The following is an 18717-nucleotide window of genomic DNA, read 5'->3' on the forward strand; positions in this document are numbered from 1 at the left end:
GCAAATACAATATTAGTGCACATGGGAAAATCATACATTAGTCAATCTAGTTATCCTCCGATCCCACCAAACATGTTAGCCTGTAGGACAGTGAAACAGAAGAGAAAATATCAGTGTGCATGAGACACAGTGGTGGAGACTACTAATTGACCACAAATATCTGAACGTGCCTTTTCCCTTCCTTAATAGGACTCCTGAGTTTTAGCTGGTCTCATTGCTGTCCAAGTAGACACTTTCCCCCCAGTTTTCTTTGCAACAAGATGAAGCTATGTATCTAAGGCCACCAAGAGGTGAGTGGAAGTGATAAATACTACTTGCAGGTTGTTCCCTGGAAACAAATGGACACTTGTACTGTATACTTTCCCCCCTTCCCACTGGATGAGAAATCGTGAAAGCTGGACTCATGGATGAAAGGCACAGGCTGAGGACAGTGGTCACCCTGCCAGCTCTAGAATGTCCATGCTGGACTGCTGGTGAGAAAGAAAAAACTATCTAATTTAGTCCCTGTATTGAGGCTTCTTTGTTATTGCAGGTCATCTGGTACCATAACTAATTCAACATTTCATGAATTCTTGGCAAGAACTGTACACATGATGATATATATTTGATCCTTGAACAACATGGGTTTGAACTGTGCAGGTCCACTTATATATGAATTTTTTTCAATAAATACACAGTTGACCTTCCATATTTCTAGGCTTCGCAGCTGTGGATTCAACCAACTGCACACAGAAAACATCATTTTCCATCTGTGGTTGGGAATCTGCAGATGCAGAGGGCGGAATGGATGCATTGTTCTACACTGCTTTATATAAGGGACTTGAGCGTCCTCAGATATTGGTATCCACAGATGGGTCCTAGAACCAATACTTCGCTGCTACACAGGGACAGCTGAATTTTGGGGGAGTCAAAAGTTATACACAAATTTTCCACTCTGCAGGGGTCACCATTCCTAACCCCTGTGTTGTTCAAGGGTGAACTATATATTTCTCTTTCAGTTCTCTGTTGTGTGTGTATGTGTATGTGTATATATCTTTTGGGGTTTGTACATATGCTGAGCTGTGATTTAAAAAATATTTTTATAGTATTACATGAACAAAAAAGTTTGAAAATCAACTAATATAGAAAAAATATATAAGAAGTCTTATTTCTTGTGCTGTGGCAAAAGAAGAAACAAGAAAATTCTATATAATACTTGTTCCACAGAACTACATTCTTCAACACATCCTAGATAATATCTCCGTATTTCAAAATTTGTTTTGATAACAGGAAGGTGCCATCTTTCAAATTTTAATATTTAGAAACAAGTCTTTCTTATCAAAGCTACTAGAGTGATTCTTTTAATGTTTACCTATTAAAGTTACCAGAAGTAGTGTGGAAGCTGAAGACACTGTGAGGGAGAAACTATTCCACCTGCTGTACTACATTAACCTCACAGTATTTTTAGCCATAATGTCTCAGACATCTTTGAATGTCTGATGGAAAAAAACCCACCTTGGAATAATACCCAAGTCCACAGCCGTACAAAATCTGGCATATAGTTACAGAGCATATACATCCCCCACAGCTTGCTAAATTAAGAACATTTAATTTTCATTTCATGAAATAGAAATTTACATACTTAAATAATTGCCAAACAGTCAGGGATGGAACAATTAAATCTCATTTGCTATAATTACTCTAGAAAATATGCAATATAGCCTTGACCAGTGTGGGTTGGTTGGAGTGATGGCCCATACACCAAAATAAAGTATTCAATTCCCAATCAGAGCACAAACCCAGGTTACGGGTTTGATCCCCATTGGGGGTGCATATGGGAAGCAATCTCTCTCATATCAATGTTTCTCTCTCTCCCTTCCTCTTTCTCTAAAATCAATAAACAAACAAATAAACAAACAAAATCCTTGGGTAACAGTTAAAAAGAGAAAAGAAAATATACAATACAATTAGGAATATATTACATTTGCAACAAATCATACTCTAAACGGTGCTAATTTAATGAGCAATTATATGCATTCTACCAAATTCATGGTCAATAACTTCAAGCACCTATCTGTTAGTACCCTGTTCATGAGTGTGCACAAATTTTAGGTCCTGTGTTGAGACATTTGAAAGAAGGTTCATCTAGTTTAAAAATTTAATATCAACTAATAATTTAGGAAATCAGTAAAGCATTTTCTGAATTGTTTGTCAATAAAATTTTCTACTTTATATATAAAGACTGTGGTCAAGCATAACTGATCATCAATCAATTGACACTGAAGTATTTCCAAATACTAAAACAAGCCATGCAATTTGTTTCACTCTCTTCTTGGAAGCTAATGAAGTGGAAAAAAATGAACAACTACCTCTCTGGGGGATTTAGAGAGCTCTGACTGATAAAAATGAAAACCCTTTCCTCCTGCCACTACTGCTTCTTAGCAGTGTAGAAATTTATTGGAATTTTTGTTGTACCCTGGTAATCTAAATAAATTTAAGTAATCTGTCATATTTAGGGAATCAATATACCAAAAATAAAACTTTTAAAGAGTAGATTAGTAAAAACTCTTTTCACAAATCAAACTTCAATTACTTATTTTCACCAAATTTGAATAAGCCCTCTTATTTAAAATTTCAAGGTATCAAATAGAAATAGGAGCTAAAACGCTAAGCCATTCTATCCATCATTACCTGGACTGTGGCCTTCGGAAGCCATGCAAAAGAAATGAATATCTTTTCCTTTATGTTAAAACCAGCAAAACACACCATCAGAAATGTAGTCAAAATTCGTATCAATACTGCAGTGCCCAAGGTGGCAACACAAAGGCCTGCAAGAAATACTCAGTTTTTAGATATAATGAAATACTGGGGAGGAAATAGAATCTCATAGTTATTGATTCAAAATACTATCAATAGCAGTAATCTAAATCTATTAAAAAACTTAAAAAACAAAAAAGGTTAGGCATAATTTATCAACACATCAATACACGGGTTGGCAAAATTTTACAGATGTGAGTACACAAAACAGTTTATTATTTTATTCTTTACTAATTATTGTATTATTTATTTGTATTAAAACTGTAAACCTATTTTTGTCCACCACTGTATTAAGGATCAATCAGGCCATTTGTTTAAAAGAAGGTATTTTCCCTAGAATAAAGTAAGAAATTAATTAAACATATTTGAATTTCTACAAAGGAGATTTGAATGCTATTTCTCTTATGCTTTATAGCAAAAATCACGCTTTCTTCCCTGTGTTTATTCAACAAGAATTTATTAAATGAGAACAATGCATGATAGGATTTGGACTAGGTACTGGGTACATAAAATATGTAATATACAGACTTTGTCTCTATGAACTTCTAAGTCAAAGGAAGACAGAAACATAAACAACCAATTAATATACTGTAAGGTAAGTGAAGTATACATATATTAGTAAGAGAGCAAGAAGAGGGGGAAAAAATCAGTACTTTCATCAAAATGGTTGAGAATTCTTTATGGAGTATAAGACCAGAGGTGAATATTCAAAATATTTACCAGCCAGTAGGGGGCACCACCAATCAGAACAAAGCTGGCAGGACACTGGCGTTTACACTGACTGCCCTGAGCCCTGGTTCCCCTGTACCGTAGGTACTTCATTCAGTCCTTTAGAATACTTTGCTGATAAAGGTAAGTTCATCCTGATGTGCAAAGTAAGGGATTGTGACAAGGGCTGCTGCAGGCTACTGGGCCTGAGAAAGCCACAGCTAAAGGTGACTGCTAAATAACAGGGTGATTTTTTTAAAATGCAACATTTGTTAAGTGTTTACTCTGTGCCACTTAAAGCCTTAAGTGCATTACTTTACTTAATCCTTACAACCTGTGGGGCAATTTTTCTCATTTTACAGTTGAAAAAAAAAAATTTAGAAAGGATGAATAACTTTCTCAAGTTCCAAAGGCTGTAAAACACCAGATAGACATTGCTGGGGATCTACTGTGAATCTGCAATATGGTTTCTTTAGATAAAAAACTATGTGATTCTTTGTTGAAGGGTATTTTTCCTAGGTTGGTAAATTTTCCAGTGTTTGTTGCTTGAAGTACAAGATCCAAGAGATGATACCACTCCCAAAAGGGAACATGAAAAGTTTGGGGAGATGATAATGATAAAGTTTTAGACACACTGAGTTTGAAATTTTGTAGGAGTTACAAGTGGTGATGTTCAATTAGCAACTGGATATACTGATTTAGAGATAAAGACTTTAGAAGTATACAGCTCATAATCAAAACCGCTGAGTGTAGGTGAGCTCAGAGATGTGATGTAGAGTAAGTAGCACAGAGGCTTTGGAAAGAACTTAGGTGAAAAGCAGCATTTAAGCCACAAAGGTGGACTCAAAAAGCTCTGGAAAATTCAAAGTTTCAAAACTCAATGTAAAAAGTGGTTTAAAGATCTCCCAAATGCTGTTGAGAGCTCAAATAAAATAAAGGCCAATAGATATTCAGTGGTCTTAGCAATATCACCTTCCTCAGAGCAGGTTTGGTTGTGCGAGAGGGCAGACGCTGGACTGAAATGTACTGGATAAGAGAATAAGAATTGAAATGGAAAAAGGGGCTATGGTTACTTACCTCTTTGGAAAAGTTTGAAAAAAGGAATAGAGAGGTAGGTTAGTAGGTGAGGAGGGAAGTGAATTGGAGAAAGAACAAATTTTAATTGTGTTAAAATACACATAAAATTTACCATCTTAACTATTTTTAAGCATACAGCTAAGTAGGATTAAATTAAACATTCACATTTTTATGGAACTAATCACTAGAACTTTTTCATCTTGCAAAACTGAAACTCTATACCCATTAAACACCAGCTCCCTGTTTCCCCTTCCCCCCAAACCCTGACAACTACCATTTACTTTCTGTCTCCATGAATACTCTGGATACCTCATATAAGTGACATCATACAGTCTTTGTCTTTTTGTGATGGGCTTATTTCACACAGTAGTGTCCTCAAGGTTCATCCATGTTGCAACATGTATTAGAATGGAAAAATATTATTTTAAGATAAGAGAAATTAGGCTCTTTAAATTCTGTAGAGGAGAAAACTGAAAAGTATGCATATGACAAGCATATTTAAAGATGTATGAGAAGAATCTATGTGTGAGGTCCAGAAGGAGGTGTCAGGGAATAGGTTCCCCAGGAAGGATAGAGAATATTGTGATGTGAGGAAAGGAGGAGATATAGAGAATATATGTGTAAATTAACTTTAAAAACAGTGCTATGAATCAGGAGAGTTTTAACACGATGGCTTTTAAATGCTTAAATAAATAAAAGAATGAATGAACAAACATTTCTATTCCATGAGTAGATATAGAACTGACTAGCTTTCTTTAAAATTCTGGTTCTGATCAAAACAAGGCTAGATGAACACTCTTAATCTTAGAAAAAAAATATTTTAAGGCCTGCATTTTTTTGTTAGTAGTAAGCAATGTTGCTTTTCTTTACAAGGAACAATGTAAAGATATAAAATTTAGTCTTAGATTGACAAACATTATTTTCTAACCAAGTACTTTAAGAAACGTAGACAGTTATTAAATTTTTATATAATGTGACAGTGGGAACCACATATATCTACTAAAGATATTTCAACTATATATAAAGAGTTGAATATAAAGAGTTGATTTTAGCCGAAGTACTACTTTGAAATTCTTACCTACAGTTTCTGGTCTGAGAGATGCAACAGATACCTCTGCTCCAATCAATCCAAAGAGAAGGGGCTGAAAGATGCTCCAGGCAACTGCAATAATTTTTTCAACCTCCGCCTAAAAGAAACAAACATACATATGGGTTTTTATTAGGTAAAGTTACAAGTTCTGAGAATTTTACTAATTTAAAATTTGAGTCAGTTTGAGCTGAGATAGGCTTATTTCTGTGATATCTATAAATTAAGATGTTAGCTAGAATAGAGCAAAAAATTGCACACACATGGTGTCCCCCCAAAAGTATAAACACTTGAACAGCTGATTCTATTACATTTTGAGAATGAAATGTATTTTAATGAATGCTGCCTTTATAATTATTCAAAGCGTGTATACAGGAAATACAAGACACCCTGTATTTCTAACACAGTTATTAAATGAGGTACTTTAGTGTTTTGCAAATGGATCTTAATTATAAACAGTTTTATAAAGTAATCTTAGGAGAACTTCTACTTCAGAATACATGATATTTGTGTGTGTGTATACATATTGTGATACTCAGTTTTATTTCATAGTTTTAAAACATTTTTTAAAATATGATTTAATTGATTTCAGAAAGGAAGGGAGAGGGAGAGATAGAAACATAAATGATGTGAGTCATTGATTGGCTGCTTCCTGCACACCCCCTACTGGGGATCGAGCCCACAACCTGGGCATGTGTCCTGACTGGGAATCAAATGGGGATCTCCTGGATCATAGGTTGATGCTTAACCTCTGAGCCACGCTGGCTGGGCTCATAGCTTAAAACTTTATGTTCATTTTATTTTAACAATATGATTTAGAGATCTTATCATATTAGTATATATATCCAGATAATGCACCTCATTATTGCTACATAGGAATATATGCTGTGGAAGTACCATAGTTTATTTAATCAGTTCTTTATTGATGGACTTTTAAGTTGTTTCCAATTTTATTTTATCTTTACAAAAAATATTGTTTAGGGTCACTTCAAATTGTGCAGAAAAATAAAATGCAGGTATAGTAAAGTGCTGTTTCAGTTGTTAATTCATTGACCTTGGCTCCTTTCTGCTATGCGGAAAGTGGAGCCGGGCCCTTTACATGTTTCTCCTTTGCTAGCTAGCACCGTGTTGTCAGTAGGGGGCGCTGATGAGATACTGCCGGAGGAAGGCGCTCTTCCTTGTTTCAGTGGCTTCTCCAGCAGGATCCTACAGGATCAGGCTCCGCAGCCCAGGTGGCTTCTCCAGTGCCAGGACCCTACAGCACATGGTGGCCGGCAGCACCCAGTGGCCAGCAGCTTCCCCCAGCCTGCTCCTGGGGCGGTTTCACAGCCAACTCCCTTGGGCGATATACCTTCCCATGCACCCTAGACAGTGGGTTTCTTGGAAACTTGGAGGGTAGGCTTCCAGCAAATTCTGCAGGCAGGGCACCACAGTGACTTCTCTGCCATCCATTGAATCAAAGTTCTAAACATGGTCTGGATTCTCAGCTCGGGGGGCAGGAATAGGTGGAGGGGTTGGCTGTGGGGTGGTGGAAGGGGATGCTCTATCTGAGCCTTAGGGGGTTATAGCTGCTATTCTTATATTCTTTAGGTGTCTCTTTACATCTTACAAGATAATATCTGCTTAATAATAAACTTTCCCTATTCCAGTTACTATGTGATTTCTCTTTCCTCATAAGACCCTAGAGAGTACTAACTTTATAACACATAATGCAAAAACCCTAGGAAAATATTGATACAATTAACTATAGTAAAACCAAAATGTTTGTGGCCCCCAAAAAAGTGACAAACCAGGAGAAATATCTGCACTAATATAACAGAATAAGGAACAACATCCAGTCAATAGGAAAAAGATAGAGAACCTAATAGAAAACTGGGCAGTGCCTATGCACAAGTACTTCATAGAAGAAACACAACTGGCCAAAAAATAAGACACTAAAACTCAGTAATCAGAGAAACACAGATTAAAACAACATGCCATCTTTTATAGGGGGTGGGGGAACTCTTACTAATTGGTAGGAGAGCAAATAATAATGCTTTTCTTGGAAGGTAATTTATCAGTACCCATTACAGTGTCAAAGAATTTACATTTAACAGATTTTTTCAATCAACTAATAAGAATCTATATTTTTGGATGATATTTTTATACGTACAATTATACATCTTTAAGGATCTGCACTTTCATATACATAGTATTAAGCAGTTTGACTAAGGAGGATTGCATAGTTTCTCTGTGTTTTTTTTTCTTTTATTATTTCTGATGTTTTATTAGGGTAAATATTTCCTCTTGGCTTATAAATGTTGAAAGACAGCATAAGTGAGGGAGTTGGTAGATTTATTTATATAGTTGTATCCCTATATCATGCAAAAAGTTGTGTTTTCACGTCATAAGGAATCAGATAATGACAGGTTCAAATCCTGCTACCCACTAACTGTAAGCCACTTGCCACTCAGCACCTCATTTTTCTCATCTGTAAAATGAAAGGTTTATATTAGATAAGATGCAATATTCTTCATAATTTAATGACAATGACTGGTTCTGCCAATGTATTTTCTTGTGTTTTTTTTTTTTCATAACTTCAAATCTAAAGCGAATTGGTTTATAAAGAAAATAGATTTGTATATTGCACTGTGTGTCCACCACCCAAAGTCAAATCATCTTCTGTCACCATATATACAGATCTTGTAACATAGAAATCCTCTGAAACCTGTATGATCCTATTAACCAATTGTCACCCCAATAAATTTAATAAAAAAGAGATTAAACCAAGCATAAAAAAAATAAATGAAGAAAATAGACTCATCGAATAGGCTAAGTATAAAAGAAGATGAGCCCAGAGGAATGAATACTGTGTTGCCCATTGAAAGTTTAGGCCATTTTACACACGTGTATACACCATTAATAAGAATCTTTGAAAATATAAACATTTTTCAAAGATCGACAAAAGGAGAAACTTAAGAGAAATGAAAGTTTCTTTATGAGTTAAATAACTACTGAAGCTGATTCTTCTCTTCTTAGAGATAAAAACATTTCAAGGTTCAGAAGATCTAAATTATATCAGGAAAAAAAGTCCCATGACTATAAAGGTCAGCAGAAGCAGCACTGGATTTGAAAATAGATGAAAAAAATGCACAAAGAGGCTTTAAGAAGGTGAGTGCATTTGAATACAACAAATGGCAAGATTAATGATTATATGGAAAACCAAGCAGAAAAGTATGAAATAATGTCATAAAACTATAGGCATAAACAAAATTTTATAAAATATTTTAGCTTTTCAAAATATGACTCAACAATATTGCTATAGAACTGTTGAGTTTACAAGTGTTTAATTTTCATCTTCCCACATAGTAGTCACAACAATTCTTTAGATGTTATTATATTCTTTATTTTACAGTTGAGAAAAACTAAACATTAGAGAAGGTAAGTGACTTTTGGGGGGATTTCCAGTTAGAGAATAGTAGAACTGGGGTTGGAATCCCAATCTCCATATTTTAAATTTTATGCATTTTTAACATGCTGTACTGCTCTGGAAGTAGACATAAAAATAACTGGGCCATTATTTACTGAGGACCTTCTATAACTAAGTACTTGGCGTTATAGAGATTATTTCTCTTAATCCTTCGCTCTAGAAGTTGTTATTATGCCTCCCCACTTTAGAGAGATGGAAATTGAGGACTGAGGAGTTAGATTACTTGTTTGTAGATACAGCTACAAAATTGCAGAGCTGAGATTAGCCCCACCGGTCAGAACTCTTGACCCTGTGCTATATTACAGACCAAGGGAGAAAAGAAGTCCAAAAATCTGGACTCATTGGACTGGTGTCTCCAGAAATAGGAATTTCCTTGAGTACCAAAATACAAAAGGTATTCAGAGTATTCAGAGTGCCTGCCACATAACTGATTCAATGAAGACTCGTTTTCTTTCCTTTGTTTAGGGAACCATTTTGATAAACAGATGTTCCTCGACTTTTGATGGGATTATGTCCCAATGAGCCATCAAAGTTGAAAATACATTTCATGCACTTAACCTACTGAACATCACATCTCAGCCTAGCCTACCTTAAATGTGCTCAGGACACTTACGTTACCCTGCAGTTAGGCAATTGTTTTTAGTTTCTTCTCACAAGGACTTGTCTTCCTCTTCTCACCAGAAGCAGGAGACACAGGTAGGTGTTTTGTAGACATGATGTGATGCAAAAACGTAACACACAATATCCAAAAAACGCTCGTAACACAGTACTCTGTCGAGTATCTGTTGTTTATTCTGGTGATCAGGGGCTGACTGGAGCTGAGGCTCGCTGCACTGCCCAGCATCACGGGAAGTAGCTGGTATCATACCGCGTATCGCCAGCCCAGCAAGTAACCAAAATTCAAAATTCCAAGTAGAGTTCCTACTGAACGCATATTGCTTCAGCACCATCATTGTAAAGTCAAAAAATCGTAAGTCAAACCACTGTAAGGGACTCTCTGTAATCAAAAGGTGTGTTCTCATCCTAGCTCTGCTACTTACTAGCTTTGTGACCTTGGGCAATCTGATATCCCTAAGCCTTCATGTCCTCGTCTGTAAAGTGGGTCAAATATATATTTATCAAGGTTATTGTAAAAATAAATGAGATAACATATATAAGATTTTACTGGTAAAGAGATTTTTAAGAAAAAAACTATTAAGGAAATGTAATAAGAGATGGGTAGATCTCCCCACATGAAAATATATTTGTATGTTAAAAATGAACAACATAAAAAGGGCACAAAGGGCTAATATCATATATATGTGTGTATAGCTTACAGATCAATAATCAATGCATTAAGCTTCAGAAGAAAATGGACAAAAGACCTATCAAAGAAAAGAAAATAACAGAAGTGACTAAATATATGAAAAAATATTCAATTTTAATGCTAATCAAAGAAACAGAAAACAAGACACCACTTTTTATGTGTCAGTATGGTACAACCTTTTAAAAGGGCAAATTGATACTATCAAAATGATAGTCAATAATATTGTAATAACTATGTATGCTGCCATGTGGGTACTGGAAATATCTAACCACTATGCTGTATATCTGAAACTAATACAAAGTAATAGTAAATGTAAACTATAATTGAAAAATAAAATTTAAAACAAGCACCAATGTGCATCCTCTTTCGTAGAGCAATCCTATTTCTAGAAAGTTATCCTATAAACTCAAAGATATACTATATTTTGTTGATTTTAAGATGCACATTTTCTCACATTTAAACACTTCTGAAATTAGAATGTCATGTCATAGCTTAATTGGCAATATTCTTTTTCTTTCTTCTTAGATTTGACAGTGTCTTAGAGTTTATGAATATGGTATATATAAGGATACAGTATTTTATTGAAGCACTTCTTGTTTAGCAGAAAATGGGAAACAATCTAAATGTCTGTGAGTAGGAAAGTGGTTTAATAACATATAGTACAGCTAGACAATGCAATACTCTGTAGCCCTTACAAAGAAAAGGAAGGCATCAGAGAAATATGACCATGATATATTTTAAGTAAAGATGCCAAGTTATAGGTTGATATGTAAGGAGAAAAAAGAATGTGTGTGCATTTGGGCATACATTTGTATATGCATAGAAAATAGCTTTTATGCTAAAATAATTTTATTATCCTGATGCCAAGCAAGTATCTGGAACAAAAAAAATAATCTGATCAGAAAGTAGTTATGAGAAGAACTTAAAAATGAAGTTTACCTTTTTGTTGGTCCATCCCAGGCCTGCAAGGAAAGCCATGACCAAAGTGCACAGTCCTCCTGACCCAGGGAAACCAAAATACATGCTGCTGAACACCGCTAGCACAGAGAGCCCCAGGACAAGGAATGCTCTCTTCCACACAAGTTTGCTCTTGAGAAGAAAAAACATTGATTAGCTCAATTATTCCACATAATTTTTTTGTTGTTGTTTAATTTTTCTTTATTGTTGAAAGAATTTCAGATGTCCCCTTTTTCCCCCCATTGACCCCTTCTACCCTGCACCCACCCCCCACCCCAGGCCTTCTTCACACTTTTGTCTGTGTCCATGGCTTATGCATTTATGCATAAAAATTCTTTGGTTAATCTCCCCCTCTCCCTCCCCCTTCCCTCTGAGATTCTTCAGTCTGTTCCATGCTTCTATGTCACTGGATCTATTTTGTTCATCAGTTTATTTTGTTCTTTAGATTCCACATATAAGTGAGACCATGTGACATTTGTCTTTCTCTGCCTGGCTTATTTCACTTAGCATAATATTCTCCAGGTCCATCCATACTATATAACTGGTTTTTAATTATTTATTTTTCCATCTTCAAGGCAGTGGAAAATAAAGATGTCTTTATCTGTACATATCAATGCATGACACAACATTTACTTTACTTTCCTTAACAAAAGTAGAGATAGCACACGTACAAATACAAATTCCTCTTTCAGGGGTAAGAGTTAGCTTCCTCTGCAGTTATCAATGTAGAATTTCACAGGATTGAATGGAATAGTAGAAGAAAGCACCATGGGCTTTGGAGCCAGACAGCCCAGGGTTAAAATTCTAGCTCTTTTACATCATTGTTGTATGTGTGGCACATTACTAAGCCTCTCCAAGTTTTATTTCCTCCTCCCCAAAAGCTGTTACATCCTGTTTTTTCTTTCTAAATCCTTAAATACCAAGAAGCTTGAAGAGGCTATAGACTGAGTAGTTTTTTCTTGTTGAGTTTTATTTTTATTGTTGTTGGTTTTTAAAGTCTAAGAGATGTGTACCTCTATCCCTTTACTTCCCGCTGTTCAGCCTTTAAAATTTGATAACTTTAGAAGGCAGGTGGGTCTTTAAGGATGCTCGGCTTGGAGGCATGCAGGCTCTAGAGGTGAAATAACTAAGGTCATTCCTAGCTCCACTGCATTCTAGCTATGTGACCTTCCTTGTTCAAGTCACTTCTCCCTAAGCTTTGATTTCCTTGTCAGTAAAATGGTTGTATGAGTAGTGCTCTTATCATGGGTTATTATTGTGTGGATTGCACTAGATCAGTGCTTCCCAATAGAATGGTCAGTGATGATAGAAATTTCTGTATCTGCGCTGTCTATGGAAATGCTCTGTCTCTGCTATGGCCACATGTAGCTACTGGCTGCCATACTGAATAGAGTCTCACTTTATTGAACTTACCTTATCATTTTACACACATTTTTCTCTTTATTTTGTTGTATAATCAGAAAAATCCTGTCATTTTCTTTTATGCATCCAAATAATCTTTTAGAAGATTTTTTATAATTGTCTTTTACAAGACAGTTTTACTTGGAGTTTTATGGAGCACAATGAAAATTCAAATCAACATGCTCATAATAGAAATATTAATTTTCTTTCTTTTTAAAAAAAATATGTCTTTATTGATTTTAGAGAGAGAAAGGGAGAGGGAGAGAGAAAAAACATCAATGGTGAGAGAGTCATTGATCGGCTGCCTCCTGCACGCCCCTCACTGGGGATGGAGTCCAAAACCTGTGCAAGTGCCCTGACTGGGAATCAAACCACAGTCTCCTGGTTCATAGGTCGATGCTCAATCACTCAGCCATACTGGCTGGGTGAAATATTAATGTTCTTACTTAAAGTTCTACTTTAGTTAAGTTTCTAAACCCATTCAAAATGCTCTGAAATCTTCAAAATGCCAATTCTTATAGGAAAAAAAAAAGATTTTTATGTTTATCTATCCTAAGGGACTTAGGACAGTGAGAGGCACAAACGAAAACATTTGTTTTTCATAAAGAAATCATTGTGAACTGTAAAGAAGTTTGATCTCCTTGGTTAGAAATATTGGGCTATATTGTAATGAAATATTAAGGTCTATTTATTTGATAATATTAGAATCTAAGGTATTTTGATACTAAAAAAAGGGGGTTCAAACAGCCATTTTATTTATTTATTTATTTAAAAAATATTTTATTGATTGATTTCAGAGAGAGGAAGGGAGAGGGAGAAATAGAAACATCAATGATGAGAGAGAGTCATCGATCGGCTGCCTCCTGCACACCCTGCACTGGGGATGGAGCCCGCAACTCGGGTGTGTGCCCTGCTCGGGAATTGAACTGCGATCTCTGGGATCATAGGTTGATGCTCAGCCACTGAGCCACACTGGCTGGGCTCAAACAGCCATTTTATATCTTGATTTAGTTGAGTATTATGAATGATGAATAAAAATAAGTAGAAATAAAAATAATTTAATTTAAAAAATTAAAAATTTGTGTATCCTATCACTTGGGAATTGATGTTATTTGCTTTACAGTGAAATTTGAAATGTACAGAATACAAACTAGAGAAAAAACTTTCAGGACTGCATTAAAATCTTATACATTGAGTCCTCTTCATAAAGCTCATGGGTAGCACTGTTAGAGCAATGAGTAGTTTGAAAATAGGGGGCATTCTCTGAGTCACATCCTTCACATCGGCTTTGAAGGAAGTGCTCCAGAATGTTTTTCCAAGGACATTTTAGAGCATGACTTTCCCACAGATTCTTTCTTTTACCTGGTCACTGCTTGGAAAGTACTGAATGAAAAATCCAAGAAGAGATCCAGTTGCCACACCAATTACCACCTCCAAAACTCCTCTGAAGACATTAAAAACTGTGGAGCCTTAAAAACACATAAAAAGCAAAACTTCAGACAAAACTGAATCCATAAATAAACAGACTTAACTTTAAACATCAACATAAAGCATCAAATTACATTGAAGGGTTTCTAGATATTCCCTGATTCCACATTCTTAAATATATGTCACTTACAATGTCTAATAGACCTATCTTATAAGAAAGGTATGCATATATAGGAGATAAATTTCAGAACAGACATAAGCTATGACTTGTGTGCTTTTTTGTATGTCTACTTCCATAAATTTTACTTAAAGAGCTCAAGAAAACATGAAAGGTAAAATTTATGATTCAGAGATAATTTGTTCTGCGATAGTATATGCATAGGCTGGGTACGTAGAAATATCCTAGTTTTCAAATTGCTATTTGAAAGCCTGATTTTTTAATAATAAATGTACACTGATTTTGAGTAGCTCTGATATGTACAGAATATAGTAATTTAAGAATCTGGCAATAAAAATCAAGATTCTTTTCTTACTACAATGAGTGTAGGGGACTTACCCCTTAAATGTTTATTCTAAACGTAAATCTGAAAAAAGAATTATTTTTGAGTAGTCATGGGGATATAGGGAATATAGTCAATAATATTGTAATAACTATGTATGGTACTAGGTGAGTACCTGAATTATTGGGAGGATCACTTTGTATATCACTGACTAACCACTAGGCTAACCACTAACTTGAAACAAATATAAAGTAACACTGAATGTCAGCGGTAATTGAAAAAAAAATTATTTTTGAAATTGCTTTTAGAAGTCTAGCTTTTTTGAAATATAATACAAAAGGTAAGTAGAACCTGTAGCATAAAAGATTTAGGTCATTTTAATGAAAAAAAATCTTTGTTAGCATATTGTACAGAAAATTATAGTAAAATTGCTCAACACATAAAGCCCTTCTTCAACACTACTCTAAGAATAAATGTACTAACGAGTTATTGTGGTTCCTTGTTATTGTGCTAAGGGATACAGAATATGCCACCCTAAGTGTGCTACTTTGGCATAAGGATTATTTTGAGTTGAGGGCAACTAAGAAGATACACAAAAAGTTCCCTGCGCTCCCTCTATTTGATTAAAAGTCGGCTATAAATTTGTAAAGGTGTCCTTTCCCCTCTCTATCAGGAAGGACAGAAGTTAACCATTGAGACAACCAGGGACTCTCATAAACTCAGAGATGGCATCAGATGAATCTACATAAAAAATTTTGCTAAGACCAGCCCTTATTTACTATTAGTTTTCTAATATAGTTGCCTTTCCATGATTTTCTGCCCTAAAAGCTCAAAGGTCTTATCCTTTGTCTGGCAATTCTCTACAAAATTACCGTTCTTTGCTAAGATGCCACAAAGGCCCAAGTTCTCGCCACTCCTTTGAATTAGTCATCAGTGAGTACTCCCATGTATGAGTAGCACAATACTCACGCTAATAAACTGCTGTTCTCTCTCATTAAGCTGGCTTTTGTCAGTCTAATTTATGGGGCCCCAGATAAGGAACCTAAACTGGGTAGAGGTAAGCCAGTTTTTCTCCCCCTACCTTTTCAATCATCTCTCATTTAAAAATGTAATATCTTTCATAGTAATTTTATTTAGCTCAGGCAATTTAATTCTCTGTTAGGCAAAGTATGACTGTCAAAAGTATGTGATAATAATATATGTCTTGACCGATTACAGTCAATAATTTACTATAAATGTGTAGAAAGTAAGATTGTTTTTTTTTTTTTAAAAAAAAAGACTTCTTGGGCCCCACCTCTGAAAATTCTGATTCAGTAAGTCTGGCAGGGCTTGGGATCCACATTTTAAAGAGGCTCCAGGTATCTCCCATCCAAAAGGGCTAAGGTCCACAATAGGGGAATAGATAGAGGGAACACAGTGTTGCCAACAAGGAAGGTTTTTTTAAGCTATCCATAGCCCCCACCCACCCAGATTATGAAAACACAAGCAGACCCTCCACACTGACCTCCCTGACCCCCCTCTTCCCACTCCTCTGTGATTCTAGTGCAAACTCTGCTGCTTTTGTTAAAGAGAAAGCCATAGCACCACAATGCTGTCTCTTGTGCTAAAGTCTATGAACCAAACCTAGATTTAATACCTGTTTTAATTGTAGTTTCAACATTTCTCAAAATATAATCATATTTGTCAAGTCTGGAATTTTTTTTATTTAAATTTATCTTTATTGTTGAGAGTATTAACAGGTGTCCCATTTTCCCCCCCAATTGTCCCCCTCCACTTCACTCCCACCCCCTCCCGAGGCCTTCACCCTGTTTTTGACTGTGTCCATGGGTTATGCATATATGCATATAACTTCTTTGGTTAATCTCTTCCCACCCTCCACCCCCCTTCCCTCTTTCTTCTGAAATATGATTGTCTGTTGCCTGCTCAATGTCTCTGGATCTATTTAGTTCATCAGCTTCTTCTTAAAGAAGACCCTTCAACTTTTCCTGTAGTGCTGGTCTGGTGGTGATGAACTTTAGCTTTTCCTTGTCTGAGAAGCTCTTTATCTGACCTTCAATTCTAAATGATAGCTTTGCTGGGTAGAGCAATCTTGGTTGTAGTTCCATGTTTTTCATCACTTTGAATATTTCTTGCCAATCCCTTCTGGCCTGCAAGGTTTCTGTTGAGAAATCAGCTACCAACCGTATGGGTGCTCCCTTGTAGGTGACTAACTGCTTTTCTCTTGCTGCTTTTAAGATTCTCTGTCTTTCATCTTTGGCATTTTAATTACAATGTGTCCTGGTGTGGGCCTCTTTGGGTTCCTCTTGTTTGGAACCCTCTGTGCTTCCTGGACTTGCAAGTCTATTTCTTTTCCCAGGTAGAGGAAGTTTTCTGTAATTATTTTTTCAAATAGGTTTTCAATTTCTTGCACTCTTTCTTCCCCTTCTGGCATCCCAATAATACACATGCTGAGCCTCCTGAAGTTGTCCCAGAGGTTCCTTATACTATCTTCATATTTCTGGATTCTTTTTTGTTTTTGCTCTTCTGGTTGGGTGTGTTTTGTTTCCTCATGTTCCAAATTGCTGATTTGATTCTCAGTGTCCTCTACTCCTCTGTTGACTCCTTGTAAATTATTCTTCATTTCAATTCATGTAGCCTTCATTTCAAATTGGTACTTTATTATATCTATTTTCTCAGTTATTTCCCTAATAATCAGCTTAAACATCCTTATAAACAAAATTCTGAACTCTGTATCTGTTAGCTTGTTTGGATCTATTTCAATTAGTTCCTCTCCTAGGGATTTCTTCTGTTCTTTCCTTTGTGACATGTTTCTTTGCCTCCACATTTTGGCTGCTTCCGGGTGTTTGTTTCTATGTATTAGGTAGAGCTGCTATGTCTCCTGGAATTGGTAGTGTGGCTTTGTGTAGTAGGTGTCCTGTAGGGTCCAGCAGCTCAGCCTCCCCAGTCACCTGAGCTGGGCCTTCTAGGTGCTTCCCTGTGTGGGCTGTGTGCACTGTCCTGTTGTAGTTGAGTCTTGGTTGCTGTTGGCATCACTGGGAGGAATTGACCCTCCAGCCCAATCAGCTGTGAGAACCAGCTGCAACTACAGCCAAAGAGCTGCTGTCCTGGAGTCACCCCTGTGGAGCAGGATTTACTTCAGTGGGGCTTTGGTGTTCACCAAGTGCGCCCCTTGAGTGTGTCATTCGTGGATGTGGAAGGGTTTAATCCAGCGTGGTCGAGTCTGACCACCAGGTACACTGTCTCTGAGGCCTCCCTGAAGGTGCAAAGTCAGCCTGTGCCAGTGCCTTGCCCAGGGCCACCCAGCATGAGCTACACAGCAAACCGTAGTTGGCTGCTACTTGTGCTGGGTTTGGAGGTGTCCAGGAGAGGCCAGGCTATGAGCCAATTCAGGCTGCTGCTAGTGCCAGGCCTGGGGCCACCTATCAAGCTGTATGGGACCCGCTGCTGCTTGTTTGAGAGATTTTAGGAAAGTCCTAAGCATGAGGCTTGAGAGGCCACTTGCACAGAAAAGCCACTGGAAATGTCCTGGATGAACCTGCAGGTGGGGAGGGGCCTCCGGGAATCATGGGGCGGGGCCAAAGGTGTGAGTCAGGTGCTGGAGATTCAAATATGTTATCTGCCTGCTGGCTGTGTGCGGGGAGGACTCGCCAAAGGAGCCATGGCCTCTGCCAGCCCTTCTGCCTGGGAGGAAGCCGCCCCTCCAGCTCTCGCCCGGATTTCAGGCAGGTTAGTTCCTCCCCGAGTGTCCCAGGTCCTTTCAAGCTGCTGCCGGGCGCTGGGCTCAGAGGGAGCGCGTCCGAGTGAGTCCGTGCCGGGCCCTTTAAGAGGAAAGCCTGGGGCTCCCGCAGCCTCCATGACCCTCAGGGACAGTCACTGCTGGTTTTCACAGCCCAGAGTTGTGGGGACTTCTCTTCCCGGCCCTGGAGCCCTGGGCTGGGGGCCCGATGTGGCAGTGGGACCCCTCCGTCCTCCAGGAAAACTCCGCCGC

At 37.1% G+C, this 18717-nt stretch overlaps 1 protein-coding gene and 1 long non-coding RNA gene across 4 annotated transcripts in view; one reads left to right on the forward strand and one right to left on the reverse strand.

Annotated features, from left to right (window-relative positions):
- Positions 1-18717, reverse strand: part of SLC9B2 (solute carrier family 9 member B2) — a 56299-nt gene that overhangs the window by 6908 nt on the left and 30674 nt on the right. For all 3 annotated transcript variants that reach the window (XM_081162640.1, XM_081162641.1, XM_081162639.1), the window contains exons 8-11: positions 14164-14270; positions 11383-11532; positions 5660-5768; positions 2671-2807 (exon numbers count right to left, since the gene is read on the reverse strand). In XM_081162640.1, the coding sequence (XP_081018766.1) occupies positions 2671-2807; positions 5660-5768; positions 11383-11532; positions 14164-14270 (503 nt within the window). The remainder of the gene's footprint in view (positions 1-2670; positions 2808-5659; positions 5769-11382; positions 11533-14163; positions 14271-18717) is intronic.
- On the forward strand, positions 198-10647 carry LOC308569204. Its single transcript, XR_014000580.1, has 3 exons — positions 198-290; positions 8687-8818; positions 10456-10647. It is a non-coding gene; the product is annotated as an uncharacterized lncRNA (long non-coding RNA).

The sequence above is a fragment of the Miniopterus schreibersii genome, assembly GCF_964146895.1.
Source record: "Miniopterus schreibersii genome assembly, chromosome: 1".
In the NCBI taxonomy this organism is placed as follows: Eukaryota; Metazoa; Chordata; class Mammalia; order Chiroptera; family Miniopteridae; genus Miniopterus; species Miniopterus schreibersii.